We start from the raw sequence: 17,914 nt of genomic DNA on the forward strand, positions 1-17,914 counted from the left end.
GGCCACAAAGGGGTGGGGAGTTGTAGCATGAAAATCAAGGAATAAATGGAATTTTGAGGATTTTTAAAACCTTAAATACCCTGCATATATCCTATAAGTCGTATGAAAGAAATATCTTTGGCTAGGTTCAGAGGTTCCAGAGACTGCCAAGCCCAGGGGTTTCAGGCCCAGCTTGATCAAGGAACTTAATACTTCAGTCTCCCTGCAGGGCTCAGCACTGCTGTCCTGGGTGGGGTTTTGTGCTCAGCGGACCCCAGCGGGTTTTTCTAGCCTAAGGACACCTCTGCGTCCATTCTCAGGAGGACCCTGGGAGACAGCAGCAGATGGAGCTGCCCCTCCCCAGCCACACACGCCCACGCCCTCACGCGGACACTTGCGTCATTTATCTCTCCAGACACCCGCTTCCCACACGCAGGCAGCCAGCCGGCTGGCGTCTAGAGGGACATTGTAAATACACGCTCCCCCTGGGTGACTGCGCGGTGGGTACTGCGGGCCAGGATTGGGGCGGAAGGGGAAGGAGAGGCTGCAGACCCCAAGCCTACTCCTGACCCCGAGGAGGGGACAGCTCGGGCACAGCGCCAAGAGGCCAAGTGGGTCCCCGGGGAGGCCAGAAGGCCTGGGACAGAAGCTCCCTGCACTTGAAGGAGGCAGAATCCCAACAGCTGGGGCAGCGCCAGGCGCGGGAGCAGGCTCTTGGGAGGCCCTGGGGAGCAAGACCCCCCAACCCGCACCCCATCGGGGCTCCCACTGCCCCGCCGCTCGAGGCAGAGCCCCAGGGAAGGAGCCAGGGGTCCCTGGCTGCGGATCGCACAGCTCCATGGGGTGCACCCCCGAGTCTCAGGGTGCAGGGGTAGCTGGTGAGTCTGGAGCCTCGGGTGACTTGGGCTCCAGTCCCCGGCCGCCCGCCACCCTTTCCCCGGAGCCGTGGTGCGGCAGGCCTGCGTTCTGGGCTGCGCGCGCCCCCTGCTGGGCGAGGCCGGGATCAGCGCAGTCCTGAACCCCGGGACCTGGGACCTTTGAGCTTTACTGGGGTACAGCATTCCCTGCCCCGCTCCAGAACAGACTGAGCCCCAATTCTGGGCTGGCCCAAGTCCTGCGATGAACCCCAGTCCCAGCAGAGCCCGGAACTGCCTGACTCCCTAACCTCTATGAAGTCCCCAATTCCAGGCTGAACCGCAATCCCGGTTGGGGCCCACCCTCGCTGGATCCCGAGCTGGGCTGAGCCCCGTGGACTAAGTCCCCACCCCGGTAGCCCCTGATAATGGGAAGGTCCTCCCTGGGTGTGAGCTACCTGCCCTAAGAGAGGCTCACTGCTTGTTCCGGTTGCTTTGCTTCTTCACTGCTTTGCTGCCTTCCACCCACCATGAACTGTTTGTCCTCTGTGACGCCCCTCTGCCATGCCACCCTGACTTCGAGCCACCCGCCTGAGGACTGAAACCTCTATGAAATGGTGAGCCTAAATTAACCTTTCCTCCTTTAACTTTAGGCATCAGGTATTTTGTCTCAGCAATGAGAAAAGTGATTAAGACACTACCCGAGGCTGAACCCCAGTACTGTCTGGCTTGGCCTCATCTCCCCAAACTGAGCCTCTATCCCCATGAAACTGTGCCTCCAGGCCAGGCATGGTGACATCAGCCTGTAATCTTAGCACTTGGGAGGCTGAGATCCTCATGAGTTCCAGGCCAGCCTGGGCTCTACAGTGAGTTTGAGACAAGCCTGAACTACATAGAGAGATGCTGTCTCAAAAACAAACAAACATTAACTCCCATCCCCTCCCGGCACCACCGTCTCCTTCCTGTCTCTGTGGATCTGACCACGCTGGGCCTCCTGGGAGTGGGGCCCTGCAATGTGTGTCCTTCTATGTCTGGCTCAGCTCCCTAAGCAGCTCGGCCTCAAGGCCCATCCTTGCTGCAGTGGGGTCAGGATCTCCTTCCTTTTCCTGGCTGAGTAATATTGCAGGGTGTGGTTGGACCACTCCCCCATAGATGGACTCCTGGGTTGTTTCCACCATTGGCCTAGTGTGAATAATGCTGTTATTAACACACACAGCTCTACAAATCTCCCTCGGGCACCTGCTTTCGGTATCTTTGAGGACACTCCTAGTGTGGAATTCTAGCTCCAGTCAAATGGTTTTCCATAGTGGCCACTCCATTGTACGTTCCTGTCAGTCACACACAAGGCTCCTCATTTCTTTACATCTGCATGGGCGTTTTTAAATTCACTGTCTTATTTGAGGACCCTCAGACTTTCTGAGATTTGGGGAACAGGCTCAGGGGCACAGACAGATTCAGGTAGAGGATAACACAGCTTTTCTCCCCAGTCCTGAGTATGAGGCCTGGGGCTTCCTGTGTGACAGGTGGGCTCCCCGCTGAGTGACACCCCAGCCCCCCAACCCCCAGACTGGGCTGGAGCCCACCTTGGTCACACTCTGCCTTGGCCTGTCCCTGTCCACCCCAGGGTACAGACAGGGTACAGAGCCCAGGACCCATTGTGAGTGGGAGGAGCTTGGGGTCCTGGAGCCACCACTGGGGCCTGTGTGGCCTGGGGAGGTCCCTTCCCTCTCTGAGCCCGGGTTTCTCCTCCATAATGGGTCAAACTGTTTTGGTTGTTTTGTTTTGTTTTTTGTACTGGGGATCAAACTCGGGACCTTGCACTTGCAAGGCAGGCGCCTGAACCACTGAGCTAAATCCCCAGCCCAATCATTTTTTTGCGGGGTGGGGGAGGTCAAACTGTTTTTGTCTCAAGGCCAAGATGTCCCTGGGTCTCCCCTCTGCAGGTCAGGAAGGCACTGAGCAAACATCTGTTGTCTAGCTGTGTGGGCTCCCCAGGGCTGGACGAGGACCCCGAGTTGGGCAGGACCATCGGGCGGAAATGGAGCGCAGAGCTGGGAGCAGCTCCAGGGCCCAGTTCCCAGGGCGCACAGCTGCATCCTCCTTCAGCATCCCACGGAAATGGTGGCTGGAGGGGGCTGCTCTGTGGGGGTTCTAGGGTCTGTCCACCCGGGGGCTGCCCCAAGCCTCACCCCACAGATTTGTCTACAACCCTGGACCCTTTGCACCAGGCTGCTTTCCCAGCCTTTATTTATTTATTTATCTATCTATTTATTTATACCAGGGATCGAACTCAGGTCCTTGAGCTTGCGCAGCAAGCGGCGAAACCCCTGAGCTAAATCCCCAGCCTCCAGCCTATATTTATTTATTTATTTATTTATTTATTTATTTATTTTTGGTACGGGGGATCGAACTCGGGTCCTTGCGCCTGCGAAGCAGGCGGCGGAACCACTGAGCTAAATCTCCGGCCCCTCCTATATTTATTTTTGAGATCGGGGCTCCTTAAATTGCCCAGGCTGGGCTCGAATTTGAAATCCTCCTGCCTCAGCCTCCCAGAGTGCAGGCATGACAGACCTGTGTCCCAGTAGGAAGGCGCTTCCGCCCAAATCCTACCCAGGTGGATAAACTGAAAGAAGGAGGCGCCTGTGCAGAGCCACGTGGTAGTCTGTTTTTCCGCGGGGCTCCCCGTCCCTCCCTCACCCCTACTCCCTCCTTCCCTTTCCCCAGCAGGTGCCCCCTGCCGGGCCGCAGCACAATTGCACTGGATCCAGATTCCCGAGGAATCCCTCCCCACTACACCCCAGCCGCCTAGCCCCGCCCAGGGCACGCCCCCTTCATGCTCCTCCGCAGAGACTTGCTCCCATTGGCCTCTTTATACATAGCCCACGGTGCCATTGGGTAATCTCGCTTGCTAGGTCCGCCTCCTACCTCCTAGAGCCTCTCTAGCCTCTTCCGCGAGGGCGGGGAGGGGGGAAATGGGTGTGGCCTGTGGGAACGTGGTCTCGGAGGGCGTGGTCGAGCCGCACGCCCGGCCCTGTCCTCCTGAGAGTCCAGCGCTAGTTGCGCCTCGGCGGCAAAGTTCCTGGCCTCACGGAGCCCTCTGGAACCCCACGGATCCCCGACAATCGGACCAACAGACAGATCTTGGAGAGCAGGTGAGCGAGCGGGACGGGGCGACCCCCCAGCTGGCCGCCCTCGGTCCCTGCACCCCTACATCTGCCTGTGTGCCCTCCTGCCTCAGTTTCCCTGTGTCTCGGCCGCTCTCTGCGTGTATGAGTTGGAGTGGAGGCGACAGATGGTGTGAACCGCCCCATCCCCCGGCGTGGGGCCTCACTGGGGGACCAGTGCCCACCCCCTGGAGCCCGATGTGGACTCTTCTCTCCCTGCACAGCTGCCCGGGTTCCCAGGCGGTGGGCACGGAGAGGCTTCCGACTGCCCAGGAATCAGGGGAGCCAGGGCCCTCTGTCCACCGGCTCCCTGTGACTGAGGCCTGGACCTCGGTGTTATGAGCTGTGGCCTGGGACTGTGGCTGCCGAGGTAATGTCGGGAGACCTGACCCAGACCTGTCCCACCTAGCCTTTTGTTTTGTTTTGTTTTGTTTGGTTCCGGGGATGGAACTAGGGTCCTTGCGCTTGCGAGGCAGGTGGTGGAACCACTGAGCTAAATCCCTGGGCCCTACCTAGCCTTTTCTGTGCTGGCGCACTGGGCCCATTTCCCAGGAGGGTAAACTGAGGGCCAGGAAGGAGCCAGGAGCTCTCCAGGGAGGTGGGACCGAGGTAGGACAGGAATCTGCTTTTAGGAGTCTCTCATCGTCAGCATCTTCTCTGGCAGTTGCAGGAGGGGACGCCCAGCTGTAAACAGGACACAGGTGACTCCCTGAGCTCAGCTGGGGCCCCAGGGAGTCGGGGAAGTCCCAGGCCAGCCTCTGGGTGGGGGGGCTGAGAGGAACCCAGATTCGAGCTTTGCCAACTGCTGTGGTGCCTTGGACATGCAGTTCACCTCTCAGGAGCCTGAGTTTCCACATTTGTGAAATAAGGACAGAGCCAGACGCGGTGGCACACACTGTGAAGTTGAGGCAGGAAGATCGCAAGTCGACTTGAGACCCTGTCTCAAAATAAAAACTAAAAAAGGCCTGGTGATGTAGCTCTGTGTGAAGGGCCTACAATAATAATAATACTGCAAAGGAACAAAATTCCATGTGGTTGTGGCTGCCTGAGGATTAAGTGCAGGAATGTGGGCCCTGACTGTCACTACCCACCCGGATCTCTGTCTGTTGCTGTCGCTGTCGCTCTGCTTCAGGCTCAATGTTCCCCCTGCCCCCACCCTGCACGGCCCAGCCCCAAGGCCTTCCGAACAACCTGCCTGCCCCCAGCCTGACGGTCCACAGCGCCAAATTTCAAAGCTAACCAGGTGACTGGCTGGGCCAAGCAGGGACCTGCCAGGCAGGGCTGGGCGGTGGCAGGCAGTTGGAGGAGGGGCCGGACGCGGTGCCTATGGAGACCACGCACAAAGGGCCGCTCCCCAACCCCACGGGCACCTGGCCTGTGCTTGGCCGCGGGGCGGATCAGAGGCGGTGGAAGGTGAGTGCGGGGCCCTGGGGGCTAGGACAGGACCAGCGGGTGGATTCCAGGCCTGTAGTGTGGCCTGGGCTGGGTCAGGTGCCCCTGAGCCTCAGTTTCTCATCAGAAGCCCTGGCAGGGCAGGGCTCGGCCATCCTCACGGGGCCTTTGCTTTCCTTGATGATGGGAGGGGGTGGGGTCCAGGCCTCAGGGTCCCCGTTTGTCAGGTGGGGCCAGGAGAGGGTGACTTGGGCGTAGAGCTCACGGGTGTCATGGAAACACACCCCCAGCCCAGGGAGGGCCAGAGCCAGTCCAGGTACGCAGTGCCACCCCGCTCTAGTGTCCCCATCTGTGAGCTGCCAGAATCCTACAACCTGGATTCTAATGTAGGCACCTCAAGCTGAGTCCTCCAGGACTCAGTTTCCCCATCCATCTGATGGAGCTGAGGGGTGTGTGTGTGTGTGTGTGTGTGTGTGTAGCCAGGGTGGAACCTGTGGCCTCTGCCCCGAGCTGCATCCCCAGCCCTTTTTATTTATTTTAAGACAGGGTCTCACTGAGTAGTCAAGTTGCCCAGGCCGGGGTTGAACTTGAGATGCTCCTGCCTCAGCCTCCCTAGTGCTGGGATGATAGGCGTGCACCACCACCCCTGGCTTGGGGTGTCCTTTTTTTTCCTGGAAAAGTTAAGATAACTGAGTGTGGAGAAGGTCCTTTGGGGGGCACGGGGGTTGCACACCTGTACCATGCATGTCTTTGTATCTAGGCCTTAACATCCCCAGCTGGACGATGGGGCCCTTGGTTAAGGTCTCTGACATTGTGCTCGGCTGTTGCTGAGTAGTCATTTATTCACTCAACAAACAGATCCTAAACAGGTCTGGCCCAGTGCAGGGCTCCAAGAACCCAGCCAGCCTGATGCCCACCCTCCCTTGGCTCAGGCTGGGGTTGAGGGAAGTGAATGCAGTCCTTCCATTGTATTCTTGGTTGTTGCATGAAAATGACAAAGGAAGAGAATTGAGGGGTCCCATGGGTAGGGAACCTGAAAGGACTCTCAGGAAGGAGACAGACGAACTGGGTCCTGAATGACAACGTAAAGCTATGTGGAGACCTGGAGGAACAAGATTTCAGGCAATAGGAGCAGTCCATGCAAAGGCCCTGGGGCAGCATGGAGCCCATGAGTTGCAGGAGCAGGAGGAGCCTGTGTGGCTGGAGCAGAGGGAGCAAGGGGTAGAGAGGGAGGAGGGGAGGTTAGGAGGGGACAGGTGGGCCTTGCAGGATCCTGTGGGCTGCATGGAGGATCTGGGCTTTGGCCCCAGGGAGGTGGGAGCCATGGAGGTCTGAGGGCAGAGGCGGAAGGGATGGGACTCGGTGCTCACAGTGCCCTCTGGCTGCTGTGGGGAGGACATTATGGATGTCAAAGGAGGGAGCCAGGGGCCAAAGCACAGTGTCCTGGCTCCCGGGGCAGCTGGAAAGGAGGCTGGATGCTAAAGGGGTGGGCCAGAGGGTTCCAGGGAGCCCAGCTTGAGAACCACTGGTGTCTTCCCGACAGCAGACAGCAGAGTTGCCCTTTTCTCTGTTTGGACATTGTAAGGGGCTGGATGCACCAGGAGTTCCAAGTGGGTGGTGACAGTGCGTTGGCGCGAGGACTTGGGCACAGCGGTCACGGTGGGCAGAGGCTGAGACCACCCTGGGGCACTGTGGCCGGGCTGGGACAGGGGCACTGGGACAGGGGCACGGAGCGGCTGTCTCAGCCCCACCGGGCGGGTGGGCGGGCAGGTGGCTGAGTTAATTATTGATGCCCATCGTGAGGGACCTGAAGAATTCATGTGATGGGGCGGGGCTGCTAGGAGCTGGTGACCCGAGGGAGATAGGGAGCCAGGCCCAGCGCCTGTGGCTTTTCAGGAATGTCTCCCTTCAGTGTTGAGCACGGCCATTGTTAAAGATGACAGGCTGCGGACTTGCCATTCAATAAATCATCTTCAGTAAAACGGTGGGCAGGCGGGCAGGTGGGCAGGCGGGCAGGCGGGCAGGCGGGCAGGCGGACGGGGGCAATGCAGTGGGGAGTGCTTGCTGAGCTTGCCAGAGGCCCTGGGTTCCAGCCTCAGTGGTGCAGAATATAAACACATAAAAATAAAGTAGCCAGGCATGGCAGAGCACGCCTGTCATCCCAGCACTGGGGAGGCTGAGGCAGGAGGATCACCACAAAGTCAAGGCCAGCCTGGGCTAGTGAGACCCTGACTCAAAATACCAAAATAAATAAAGGTGTGGAGTATTGTTTAGCCTTTAAAAGGAACAAGGCTGTGTGTGACGCATACTACAGGACAAATAAAAGGACACACAGCATGGGCTGCATGGGCAGGAAACATCCAGGACAGGTGAATCCAGAGACAGGAAATGGCCTCAGAGGAGCCAGGGGCTGGGGAGGGGATGAGGTGACTGGTTATGGGGATGGAGCTTCCTTTTGGGGTGATGGCATGGTCTGGCACTAGACAAGGGTGGTGGTTGCATAGCTTTGTTAATGTAGAAAATTCACCAAATTGGGCTGGGGATTCAGCTCAGTGGCACTGGGCCTACCTGGCAAGCACAAGGTCCTGAGTTCCATCCCTGGTACGGGGTGGGGGTGGGGAGAAAATTCACTGAATTATACTCTTTACATCAGCCAATTTTGTGGTATATGAATCCTTTTAATAAAGCTGATATATATATATTTATATATATATGCGCAAAGGTGTGGGGCAGGGTGGCAGGAAGCTGAGGCAGGAGAATTGCAAGTCTGAGGCCAGCCTGGGCCACTTTGTGAGACCCTGTCTCAAAATAAAAAATTTAAGTAAGGGGCTGGGGATTTAGCTCAGTGGTTTCGCCGCCTGCTGCACAAGCTCAAGGGCCGGAGTTCGATCCTCAGTACCAAAAAACAAAATTTAAGTAAGGGCTGGGGATGCAGCTCAGTGCTTCCTGGGGTCAGATGCCAGAAGAGTAGAAGAGTGCAGCTCTCTCATTTTCTTACACATTTCCTGTGTCCTGTGCTCTGAGATTCCTTTCATCCCTTACACTGTTTGGTGGAAGTTGAGGATGCCGTCCCCCCACTCCATGTTCATTGATACCAAATTAGCAGCCTAAAGTTGGCCGTGGTGGCGAATTTTACACTGTGGAAACTGGCAAATGCTAGAATTCAAGGCTTGGTGTATTGTTCTGTGGTTCCTCTAGGTCTGGGTTTAGCAAGGGTTTTTTTGTGTTTTTTTTTTGTACCAGAGATCGAACTTGGGTCCTTGCACTTGCACAGCAGGTGGCGAAACCACTGAGCTAAATCCCTGGCTGGCAAGGGTTTTCCATAAACGACCAGAGACCAGATATCTTCAGCTTTGGAAGACACGCAGTCAGCTTCTGGTGTAAGAGGGAAAGCACCAGAGTGGGTATTAGTGAATGGGTGTGGCTGAGTGTCAATAAAACTTTATTTACAAAAGCAGCTAGGTAGGGCCGGGGATTTAGCTCAGTGGTTCTGGCGCCTACCTTGCAAGCGCAAGGTCCTGAGTTCGATCCCTGGTACCAAAAAAAAAAAAGCAGCTAGGGGGCCATAGTGTACAATTTTTTTTTTTTTTTTTTTTTGGTGTTTTTGAGACAGGGTCTCACTGTGTAGTTCAGGCTGGCCTTGAACTTGCTATGCAGCCCAGGCTGGCCTCTAACTCATGGCGATCCTCCTGCCTCAGCCTCCTGAGTGCTGGGATTACAGGTGTGCACCACCATGCCCAGCCAGTTTTCTTTTCCTTGTACTGACAATCCATCCTAGGGGTACTCCATTACTGATCTATACCGCTTTTTATTTTTAGTTTGTATTTGTAGACAGGGTCTTGCTATGGTGCCCAGGTTGGCCTGAACTTCTTGCTCAGCCTCCCAGAGTGCTGAGAGGTCGGGCATGTGCTATCAGACCTGGCTAAAATTCCATGTATTTTATTTCTTTTGGTACCAGTGATTGAACTCGGGTCCTTGTGCTTGCACAGCAGGCAGCAAAACCACTGAGGTAAATCCCTGGCCCCCTATTCCATGTATTTTAAAAAGCTGGTGGTTAGCAATTATCATCTAGAGACTTTACAACTCTTTATTTTTTTTTTTTTTTTAGTATCAGGGATTGAACTCAGGACCTTTCGTTTGCAAGGCAGGTGCCAGAACCACTGAGCTAAATCCCCGGCCCTAGAGACTTTAAATCTTCTTTAGATGATTTATAATACCTGGTATAATGTCCATGCCATGGAAATAGTTGTTACCTTGCATTGTTTAGGTATTGACAGGAAAAAAAACTTCGCATACATTCAGGACAGATGCTGATTTTTCTGAATATTTTCTGGATTGTGAGGATTTTTTTTTTGGTACTGGGGATCGAACTCAGGACCTTGTGCTTGTGAGGCAGGCGGTGGAACCACTGAGCTAAATCCCAGGCCCTTTTCTGAATATTTTCTATTTGAGGTTTGTTCGATCATTGATGTGGAGCCTGTGAGTGTGGGTGGAGGGCTGACATCAGATGACATCAAGTGACATAATGACACTCATTTGCTAATTGCAACTTTATGTTGCAAGTGAAATGGAGAAGAATTTAGGGAGCATCGAGCAGCACCCTTCTGGCACTTACTACAAAGAACATCACATAGTTTTATTATTTTTGTAAACTGTGCGTCGCACACTTCTACCTCAGGAGAAACTGTTACAAATGTATGGATGAATACAGCTCCAGATATTTTGTGATTTTAAAACTGGGGATGGAACCCAGGGCCTTGGAACTTGCGATCCTCCTGCCTCAGCCTCCCAAATGCTGGGATGAGGGCCAGGAGTTTAGCTCAGTGGTTCCGCTGCCTGCTTTCCAAATGCTGGGATGATGCATGCACCACCGTGCCTGGCTGTACAGGGTGTTTTCAGAGATTTGTCGGGCTTCACTTGTTTTGCTGGGGTTGAAAACAGGATGTCCCAGCATGTGGGGGACAGGGCCTAGAGACCCTGGGCGTCCAGCCAGGCTCAGGCTGCCCCTCGCCCTCCACAGTTTCCAGCTGTGCTGCTGGAAGGATAAACTGATGGTTGAGGTGGTTCTGCGTGGTCTTAATACTTGGCAGATATTTCTGGATGCAACTCCCCGGTCAATGGAGGGAGAATCTCAGTGTAGGTAGAATCTAGTGCTGCGAGGTCAGCAGGTCATGCTGCTCCGGGCTGACCCCCGAGAGCTTTTGTCCTGCGCTCCATCCCCAGCCCTTTTGATTCTTTATATTCTTTTTTTTTTTGGTACCTAGGATCGAACTCGGGTCCTTGCTGTATTCTTTATTTGAGACAGGGTCTCTCTAAGTCACTAAATTGCACAGGCTGGGCTGGAACTTGTGATCCTCCTGCCTCAGCCTCCCAAGTAGCTGGCTTACAGGCATTCGCTGCAGTGCCCAGTTTGGGAAATTCTTTTTGAAAGAAAACATGTATTGAGCACCTACTGTGTGCCTGGCCGAAGCCGCTTACAAATCTCCATTTGTGTAATGCTTTTGTTTTATGTTTGTGTCACAGTTTGAGTCAAATCCAGACTTTTAATTCATGAGATGTGTTTATCATTTTTCTTTTTCTTTTTTTTGGTACCAGGGATTGAACTCGGGTCCTTAGCTTGCGAGGCAGGCAGTGGAACCACTGAGCTAAATCCCCGGCCCTGTTTATCATTTTTCAATGTGGTATAAAATCTATACAGCGAGGAGCATAAATTGGAAGTGCTCAGTTTAGTGAAATATAATTCACACACCATAAATTCACCATTTTATAGTGACTAGTAGAGTGGTCTACAAGACTGTGCAGCCATTGCCACTGTGTGGTCCAGGACATCCCATCATCCCAGAAGGAAGCCCCAGCCATCCTCGTGAGCAGTCACCCGTCCCTTCTCTCCCCAGCCCAATACTCACAAGTCTACTTCCTGTCTCTGGAGTCGCCTGTCCTGGGTGTTTCCTGTCCGTGGAGCCCATCCTGTGTCCTCTGTCTGACATCTGTCACTGAACCTGGTGTCCTCAAGGTCCATTCACACTTTGGCGAGTATCACAGCCTTGCTGTTTTTCCTGGCTGAGTAATACACCACTGCATGCATGGATGGACCATCTGCTCATGACGTCGAGCTCTTTCACTTCTCAGTCCCTATGAGTTAAGCCGCTAGAAACATTCACACCCAAGCATTTGTGTAAACGCATATTTTCTGCTGCCGTGGGTGCATCCTTAAAGGTAAAGTCCCAGGTTGTATAGATATAGCTGTGCATATCTTCTTTGGAGAAATGTTACATAGTTTTACTGAGATGTTATTAACATACTTACATCCACTGTACTGTTCTAAATTGTACACTTGGTTGGTTTTCAATGTCTTCAGCATTCAACCTCTATATAAACTCACGTCAAGACATAGAACATTAAAAAAAATACTGGTGGTGCAACCTGTCATCCCAGCACACAGGAGGCTGAGGCAGGAGGATGGCAGGTTCCAGCCCAGCCTGGGCAACTTAGTGACTCAGTGAGACCCTGTCTCAAAATAAAAAATAAAAAAGGCTGGGGATGGAGCTCAGTGCGAAGGCCTGGGTTCAATCTCCAGTTGCACGCACACACACAGAAGAACAGAACTTGGAATATTCCAGATTCCCTCTCCCCAGCCTCCCTCAGATTATGACTTTTGTTACCATCTATTACTTTGATTTAACCTGATTTTCTTTTTTTGTTCGTTCCTTCCTTCCTTCCTTTCCTCCCTCCCTCCCTCCCTCTTTCTCTCTCTCTCTCTCTCTCTCTCTCTCTCTCTCTCTCTCTCTCTCTCTCTCTCTCTCTCTCTCTCTCTTTCTTTTGAGACAGTCTTGCTATGTAGCCCAGGCTGGCCTTGACCTCATAATGATCCTCCTGTCTCAGCCTCCCACTGTCAGGGTTACAGGTGTGCCCCAGCATCCCCGGCCATAAATCCTTGTTGAGCGGCTGAATGAGTGTCAGGCCAATCTCCTGAACCTGGAGAAGGCTGTTCGGGGCTGTGGGATGCTTTGGCACTGGGTGGACAGGGGATGGGGATTTGAGGAAGGGCCCTGCCCCTGCAGGAAGGAAGGCCGGGTTTATTTTAGTCGGTGGCCTTGTTCTCGGGCAGCAGTCACCTCCCTGTTGGGGACTTTCTGGCAGAACAATGGGTCCTGGGGAAAAAGGGAGGCCATGAAGCTGGGGCCCTGGGTGTCACAGGTCTGGGGCCAGGCGGGAGGTGACGCCGGAGAGGAGGTCGCAGCTGCTGGAGCGCCGCCCCCCCTTTCCTGCTGGGAGCTGGGTCCTTCCTGAAGCTGTCACCAGGTCTGAGAGGAACTTGTCACCTCCGAGCTGCAGATGGGGAAGGGAAGGCCCAGAGAGGGTGGAGCTCCGCCCAGGGTCACATAGCCTCTGTGATCCGCAGAAAGAAGAGGCTCCTGGGCTCCCTTTTCCTTTTCCTTTTTGTTTTTCTCTGAAAGGGTCTCACTGAAAGGGTCCAGGCTGGTCTCAAACTCATGGTGATCTTCCTGCCTCAGCCTCCTCAATGCTGGGCTGACTGGCGTGCACCACACCTAGCCTGGCCCTCCTTCCCAAGTCTGGGCCCCAGTCTGTTCATCTGGAGCCTGGGACTTGAACTCGGGTGTCCTCTGTTCCCATGTTCACAGACTTCCTTTCTCCCTTGTATGCAACAAACACTCACTGGGGTCCCTGGCTGGTCACGGGTGTGACAATACAGTCACAGCCCCTGCCGGCATCATAGGCCAAGCAAGGTGAACATGGAAGTGGAGGCACCTGGGCCGCATGGGGGATGTCAAGAGCTCTGTGGGCTGAAGGGGCATCCGGGAGGCTTCCAGGAGGAGGTGACAGAGACGCTGGGTCTTGAGGGATGAATAGGAGTTTACCCAGTGAATAAAGTTGAGAAGAATGAGGGAAAGGAACAGAAGAGAATGTTCTAGAGAAAATGGCAGGTGGGCATGGGGGAGGGAGGAGTGGCCCCTGTGGCCCACAGCCACTGGAAGTCACAGCTTCACCCTCCAGAGAGGACATTTATCTGCATGCTCAGGGACAGCAGGTAGAGACCTGGCTGGCTGAGGGTCGGGGGAAGCTGGCAGCCTGGGGGAATCCAGGGCTGGCCACAAGCTGCTGCCTGCATTTTAGACCTGGGGAAACTGAGGCATGCTGTGCTTAGGGTGTGTGCTGAGGTGGTCAGAGCTAGGAGCAGGCTGTCTATAGAGGGGTGGCTTTTGTCATGGGGACAGTGCGCAGGGATGCATGGGGCATGGGGTGGGAGGGGATCGGGCTGCAGAGGCCCCAGGGCAGCCCCGGGGGTGCGCGGCCTCTCTGAATCCGGCTCCTCGAACAGCTGCTGTGGGCCCAGAAGCCTGTGGGATGAACTGGCTGCCCTGGGTCCAGCCGGCCACGTGGCCCTGAGTCAACAGGCCTGTGACCCTCAGGGCAGGGACAAGGACACCAGGCGACCATTCCAGGCTCCTGACCTCAGAGGGCAGGAGAGAGGGCGGCTGAGGGCCAGGGCTCCTCCTGGGGCTGAGCTCACACAAAGACAGCTTTGTGGGGATCCCGGGGGTGAGTGGGGGCCAAGTGGCATTCCAGCCTGGGCTGGGGGTGGCCTGGGGCTGCTAGGCAGCGGTGGGCATGGGAGTTCAGCCATGGATCCTGGGGAGGTGGGGTCCGACTGCTCACAGGCCGAGCTGAGGGAGGAATCAGCCCAGAAAGAGCAAGGGTTTGGGGGCCTGGGATTTAGGGGGTATAAAGGGGTTCCCCAGGAAATAGCCAGTGGTTTGGGGGCCTGGGCTTTGGGAAATGTATAGGAGTTCACTAGGAAAGAAAGAGGTATGTGAGGTGGCTTGGTCCTGAGGCCAGGGAGAACTGTCCCCTGTTCTCAGCAGGAATAGACATGCCCAGCTCTGGAATTTAGGAGCAATTCCGGAGGTGAATCCACTATTGAGGCTGCTGGCCCTCCACCCATCCTGGGCCCAGGCCGACCACCCTTAGGGACCTGTACACCCCACAGGGGCAGTGAGGCTGGGGGCTCCGGACTCCATCCCACCAAGCAGCATGGGGTACAGGGAGTAGGGCTGAGGGGGATGAAGAACCCCTGTGATAATGTGCCCTGAGCCTCTTCTCCACTCACAGCAAGAACACAGTGGGTTAGGGGAGCTGCTGTAAGACCCTACAAATAGTGTACATCAGAAGGCCCTGCACCATTACTTATTCCTTCCTTTGACTTAAATACCATCACCACTGCTTGTTTTCTTCCTCCTCCTCCTCCTCCTCCACTTCCTCCTCCTCTTTATCTTTCATTCTTCCTTTTCTTCCTGTACTTCTTCTTTCTCCATTCTCCTCCTCCTCTTTTCCTTTGTAACTCTGGGGATGGAACTCAGGGACGCTCTACCACTGAGTTCTACCCCCAGCCCTTATTTACTTATTTATTTGGTACCAGGATCGAACTGGGGACCTTGTGCTTACAAGGCAGGCACCGGAATCACTGAGCTAAATCCCCAGCCCCCCTTTTTTATTTTTTGTAATTCGATACAGGATCTTGCTAAGTTGCCCAGACTGGGCTTGAACATGAGATCCTCCTGCCTCAGCCTCCCTAGTGGCTGGGATGACAGGCACATATACTGCCATCTTTTTACTTGCGAAGCAGGAGAATGAACCACTGAGCTAAATCCCCAGCCCCAATTTTTTTTTTTTTTTGTACCAGGGATCAAACTCGGGTCCTTGCGCTTGCGAGGTAGGCGGCGGAACCACTGAGCTAAGGCCCCGGCCCAACCACCATCTTTTTTAAGAAAACAGCTTTCCGGTAGGTTCCTCTGGGGTCTGTCGGGTGTCATCCCTCAGGTGTGAATGCCACCTGTCCCCACGCCTGTCCTGCGCCAAGGTCCCGCCCATGGTGGCACCACTGCCCCACACCCATTTCACAGGAAGGGGAGGGTGCGGGCCTGCTGCTCCATGTGTCCATCTGCCCATCTGTCCCCACAGGCCCATGGACCCCTTCAGCACCAAGAGCCTGGCACTGCAGGCGCAGAAGAAGGTCCTGAGCAAGATGCCCTGCAAGGCCGTGGTGGCGGCCCTGGTGGACGACACGAGCAGCGAGGTCCTGGACGAGCTGTACCGCGCCACCAAGGAGTTTACGCGCAGCCGGCGCGCTGCGCAGCAGCTGCTCAAAGACCTGGTGAAGGTGGCAGTGAAGGTGGCCGTGCTGCTGCGCGCTGGGCAGCTGGGCGCCGAGGAGCTGGCGCGGCTGCGGCGCTTCCGGCAGCGGGCGCGGGGCCTGGCCATGACGGCCGTGAGCTTCCGCCAGGTGGCCTTCACCTTCGACCGCCGAGTGCTGGCCGCGGGGCTGCTCGAGTGCCGCGACCTGCTGCACCAGGCGGCCGGGCCGCACCTCACCGCCAAGTCCCACGCGCGCATCTCCCGTGTCTTCGGCCACCTGGCGAACGGCGACTTCCTGGCTGCGCTGTACGGCCCAGCCGAGCCCTACCGCTCGCACCTGGACAAGATCTGCGAGGGTCTGGGCCGGATGCTGGAGGGCGGAACCATCTGAGAGTGTCGCCGGGGAGGGCGGTGCCGGGGCCTTAACGCCGCCCCACCCCACACCACTCTGGATGAGTGACCTGTCCCCTCACCAGGACCCGAAATCTTCAGCACCAGCAGCTTCAAAGGCCCACGTCGAGCCTGGCATGGTGGTATGCACTCTGGGAGGCTGAGGCAGGAGGATCTCAAGTTCAAGCTCAGCCTGGGCAGCATAGCAACTTAGCGAGACCCTGTCTCTAAATAAAAAATTTACAAGGGTTGGGGATGGAACTCAGTATGAAGGCACTGGGTTCAATCCCCACTACCAGGCAGAAAAATAAATAAGTAAATAAAAGTAAAGCCCGAGTTGCCTTAGGTGCCTCGACCTGTGATGACAGACAGGGACTCAGAGCTGTGCTAGACCCCAGCTTGCCCAGGACCACCTGTCACTCCATGGTGTTCCCGGGCCCGTGCTGATTCCAGCGGGACCCGTCTGCTCCCTGTGAACCTCCTGGTGGGTCTCAGAGCAGGCGTGGGCTGTGTTGGGGCCTGGGCGTCTACATCCCCCCTGCAATCGCGGGGAGGGGGAGAGCAGACCTGCATCTCCCAAGCCCTTGCCTTCCTATCCGGACCACCAGGCCTGCACAGGGAGATCGGGTCCGCAGGCAGAACTGGCTAGGGTGAGGTCCTGGTGTAGTGGGGGGTCCTGACCCAGCACCACCAGGGTCCTTCTAAGTAGGGACGGTCCTTGGACACAGACCCACACAGGGCCAACACGCGTGACAGTGGAGGTGCAGATGGGTGACATTTCCACGAGCCAGGGACACCCAGGATGGCAGCCACCGCCATACGCTGGAGACAGGTGGGGACGGGGTCCTCGCGGCCCCGGGGTCGCTGGTCCTGCCCGCATCTTGACGCCAACTTCCAGCCTCCCGGACTGAGTGGGGATGAAATGCTGTTGTGGAAGCTGCGCAGCTTGGGGGATTTGTCCAGCGGCCCCAGGAAGTGGACAGATGGGGCCCTGCAGAGTGCAGCGTGGGAAGGTGCCAACCAAGCCCCACAGTGCTGTGCAGGCAGACTGCGGGGCTCAGTGGGGAGCGCCCACCTGGCTGAAGGGAAAAGCCCCAGGAAGCAAACCCCAGAGCATCTCAGCTCTGGCTGCACCTGGAAGGCCCCAAGAGCCTGGCGTCGGGGTTTCCGCCCAGTGCAACACACAGCAGGGTGGGAGGCTATTTTGGCAAATGGGGTGCAAGGGGGACACCTCCGTGACTGAATGCAGAGCTGTGTCTTTTTGGGCGAAGGTCCCAAGTAGGTCTGAAGGTGGCTCTGCTCAGGCCCCATCAGTATTTGAGAAGTTTGGAATCGGCTGCCAACATTTAAACACCCGGAATTGCACTGACTCATCTAGCTGTTATCTTTAGAAAGCGGTCAGCATTGTGCCCATAGAGCCCCCTGGTGGAACCGCGGGGCGACTGCAGACCCCTCCAGGCCTTCTTGTCTCCCTGGCCTGCTGCTGCAGATGACAGGAGAGGAGCTTTCCGCTTTTTTTTTTTCTTCCTCAATACTAGAGATGGAACTAGCTAGATTTTTTCAACTGAGCTACATCCTCCTCAACCCTTTTTGAAATTTGTTTCCAGTACCGGGGATTGAACTCAGGACCTTGCACTTACCAGGCAGGTACGGCGCCACTGAGCTTCATCCTAGGCCCAACCCTTTTTGAGATAGGGTCTTACTAAGTTACTAAGTTGCCTAGGCTGGACTAGTGATCTTCCTGCCTCAGCTTCCTAGAGCGCTAGATGACAGGCATGTGCCCCTACACCCAGGTTCTGCTCTTGAAAAAGCCAAAAGCTTTCTGTCACTGAGAGGCCCTCTTCCTACTGTCCCACCCTGCCCAGGCAGAGGTCAAAGGCTGATCTTAAGGAGCATAACGCCAATTTTGTCTTAAAGGCGTATTACTGTGGGTGTATAATGCCCACGTATATTCTTTAAAATATTTCTATTGATGAATTA

At 55.6% G+C, this 17,914-nt stretch overlaps 1 protein-coding gene across 5 annotated transcripts; it reads left to right on the forward strand.

Annotated features, from left to right (window-relative positions):
- The first annotated feature begins 3,814 nt into the window (after positions 1-3,814).
- Positions 3,815-16,264, forward strand: Tipe1 (TNF alpha induced protein 8 like 1). 5 transcript variants are annotated; one of them, XM_087201556.1, is made up of 4 exons: positions 3,820-3,985; positions 4,072-5,410; positions 15,093-15,191; positions 15,371-16,264. In XM_087201556.1, the coding sequence occupies exon 4, from the start codon at positions 15,375-15,377 to the stop codon at positions 15,933-15,935; it is 561 nt and encodes a 186-aa protein (XP_087057682.1). In that variant the 5' UTR covers positions 3,820-3,985; positions 4,072-5,410; positions 15,093-15,191; positions 15,371-15,374; the 3' UTR covers positions 15,936-16,264. The 5 variants fall into 5 exon arrangements, with proteins under 5 accessions (XP_004865784.1, XP_087057682.1, XP_021100771.1 ...); XM_021245112.2 differs by lacking the exon at positions 4,072-5,410; XM_087201555.1 differs by lacking the exons at positions 3,820-3,985; positions 4,072-5,410 and adding an exon at positions 13,746-13,951.
- Positions 16,265-17,914: the final 1,650 nt, after the last annotated feature.

The sequence above is a fragment of the Heterocephalus glaber genome, unplaced genomic scaffold (assembly GCF_053883595.1).
Source record: "Heterocephalus glaber isolate CG9 unplaced genomic scaffold, H.glaber_assembly_v1.0 deba00001760, whole genome shotgun sequence".
Taxonomy (NCBI): domain Eukaryota; kingdom Metazoa; phylum Chordata; class Mammalia; order Rodentia; family Bathyergidae; genus Heterocephalus; species Heterocephalus glaber.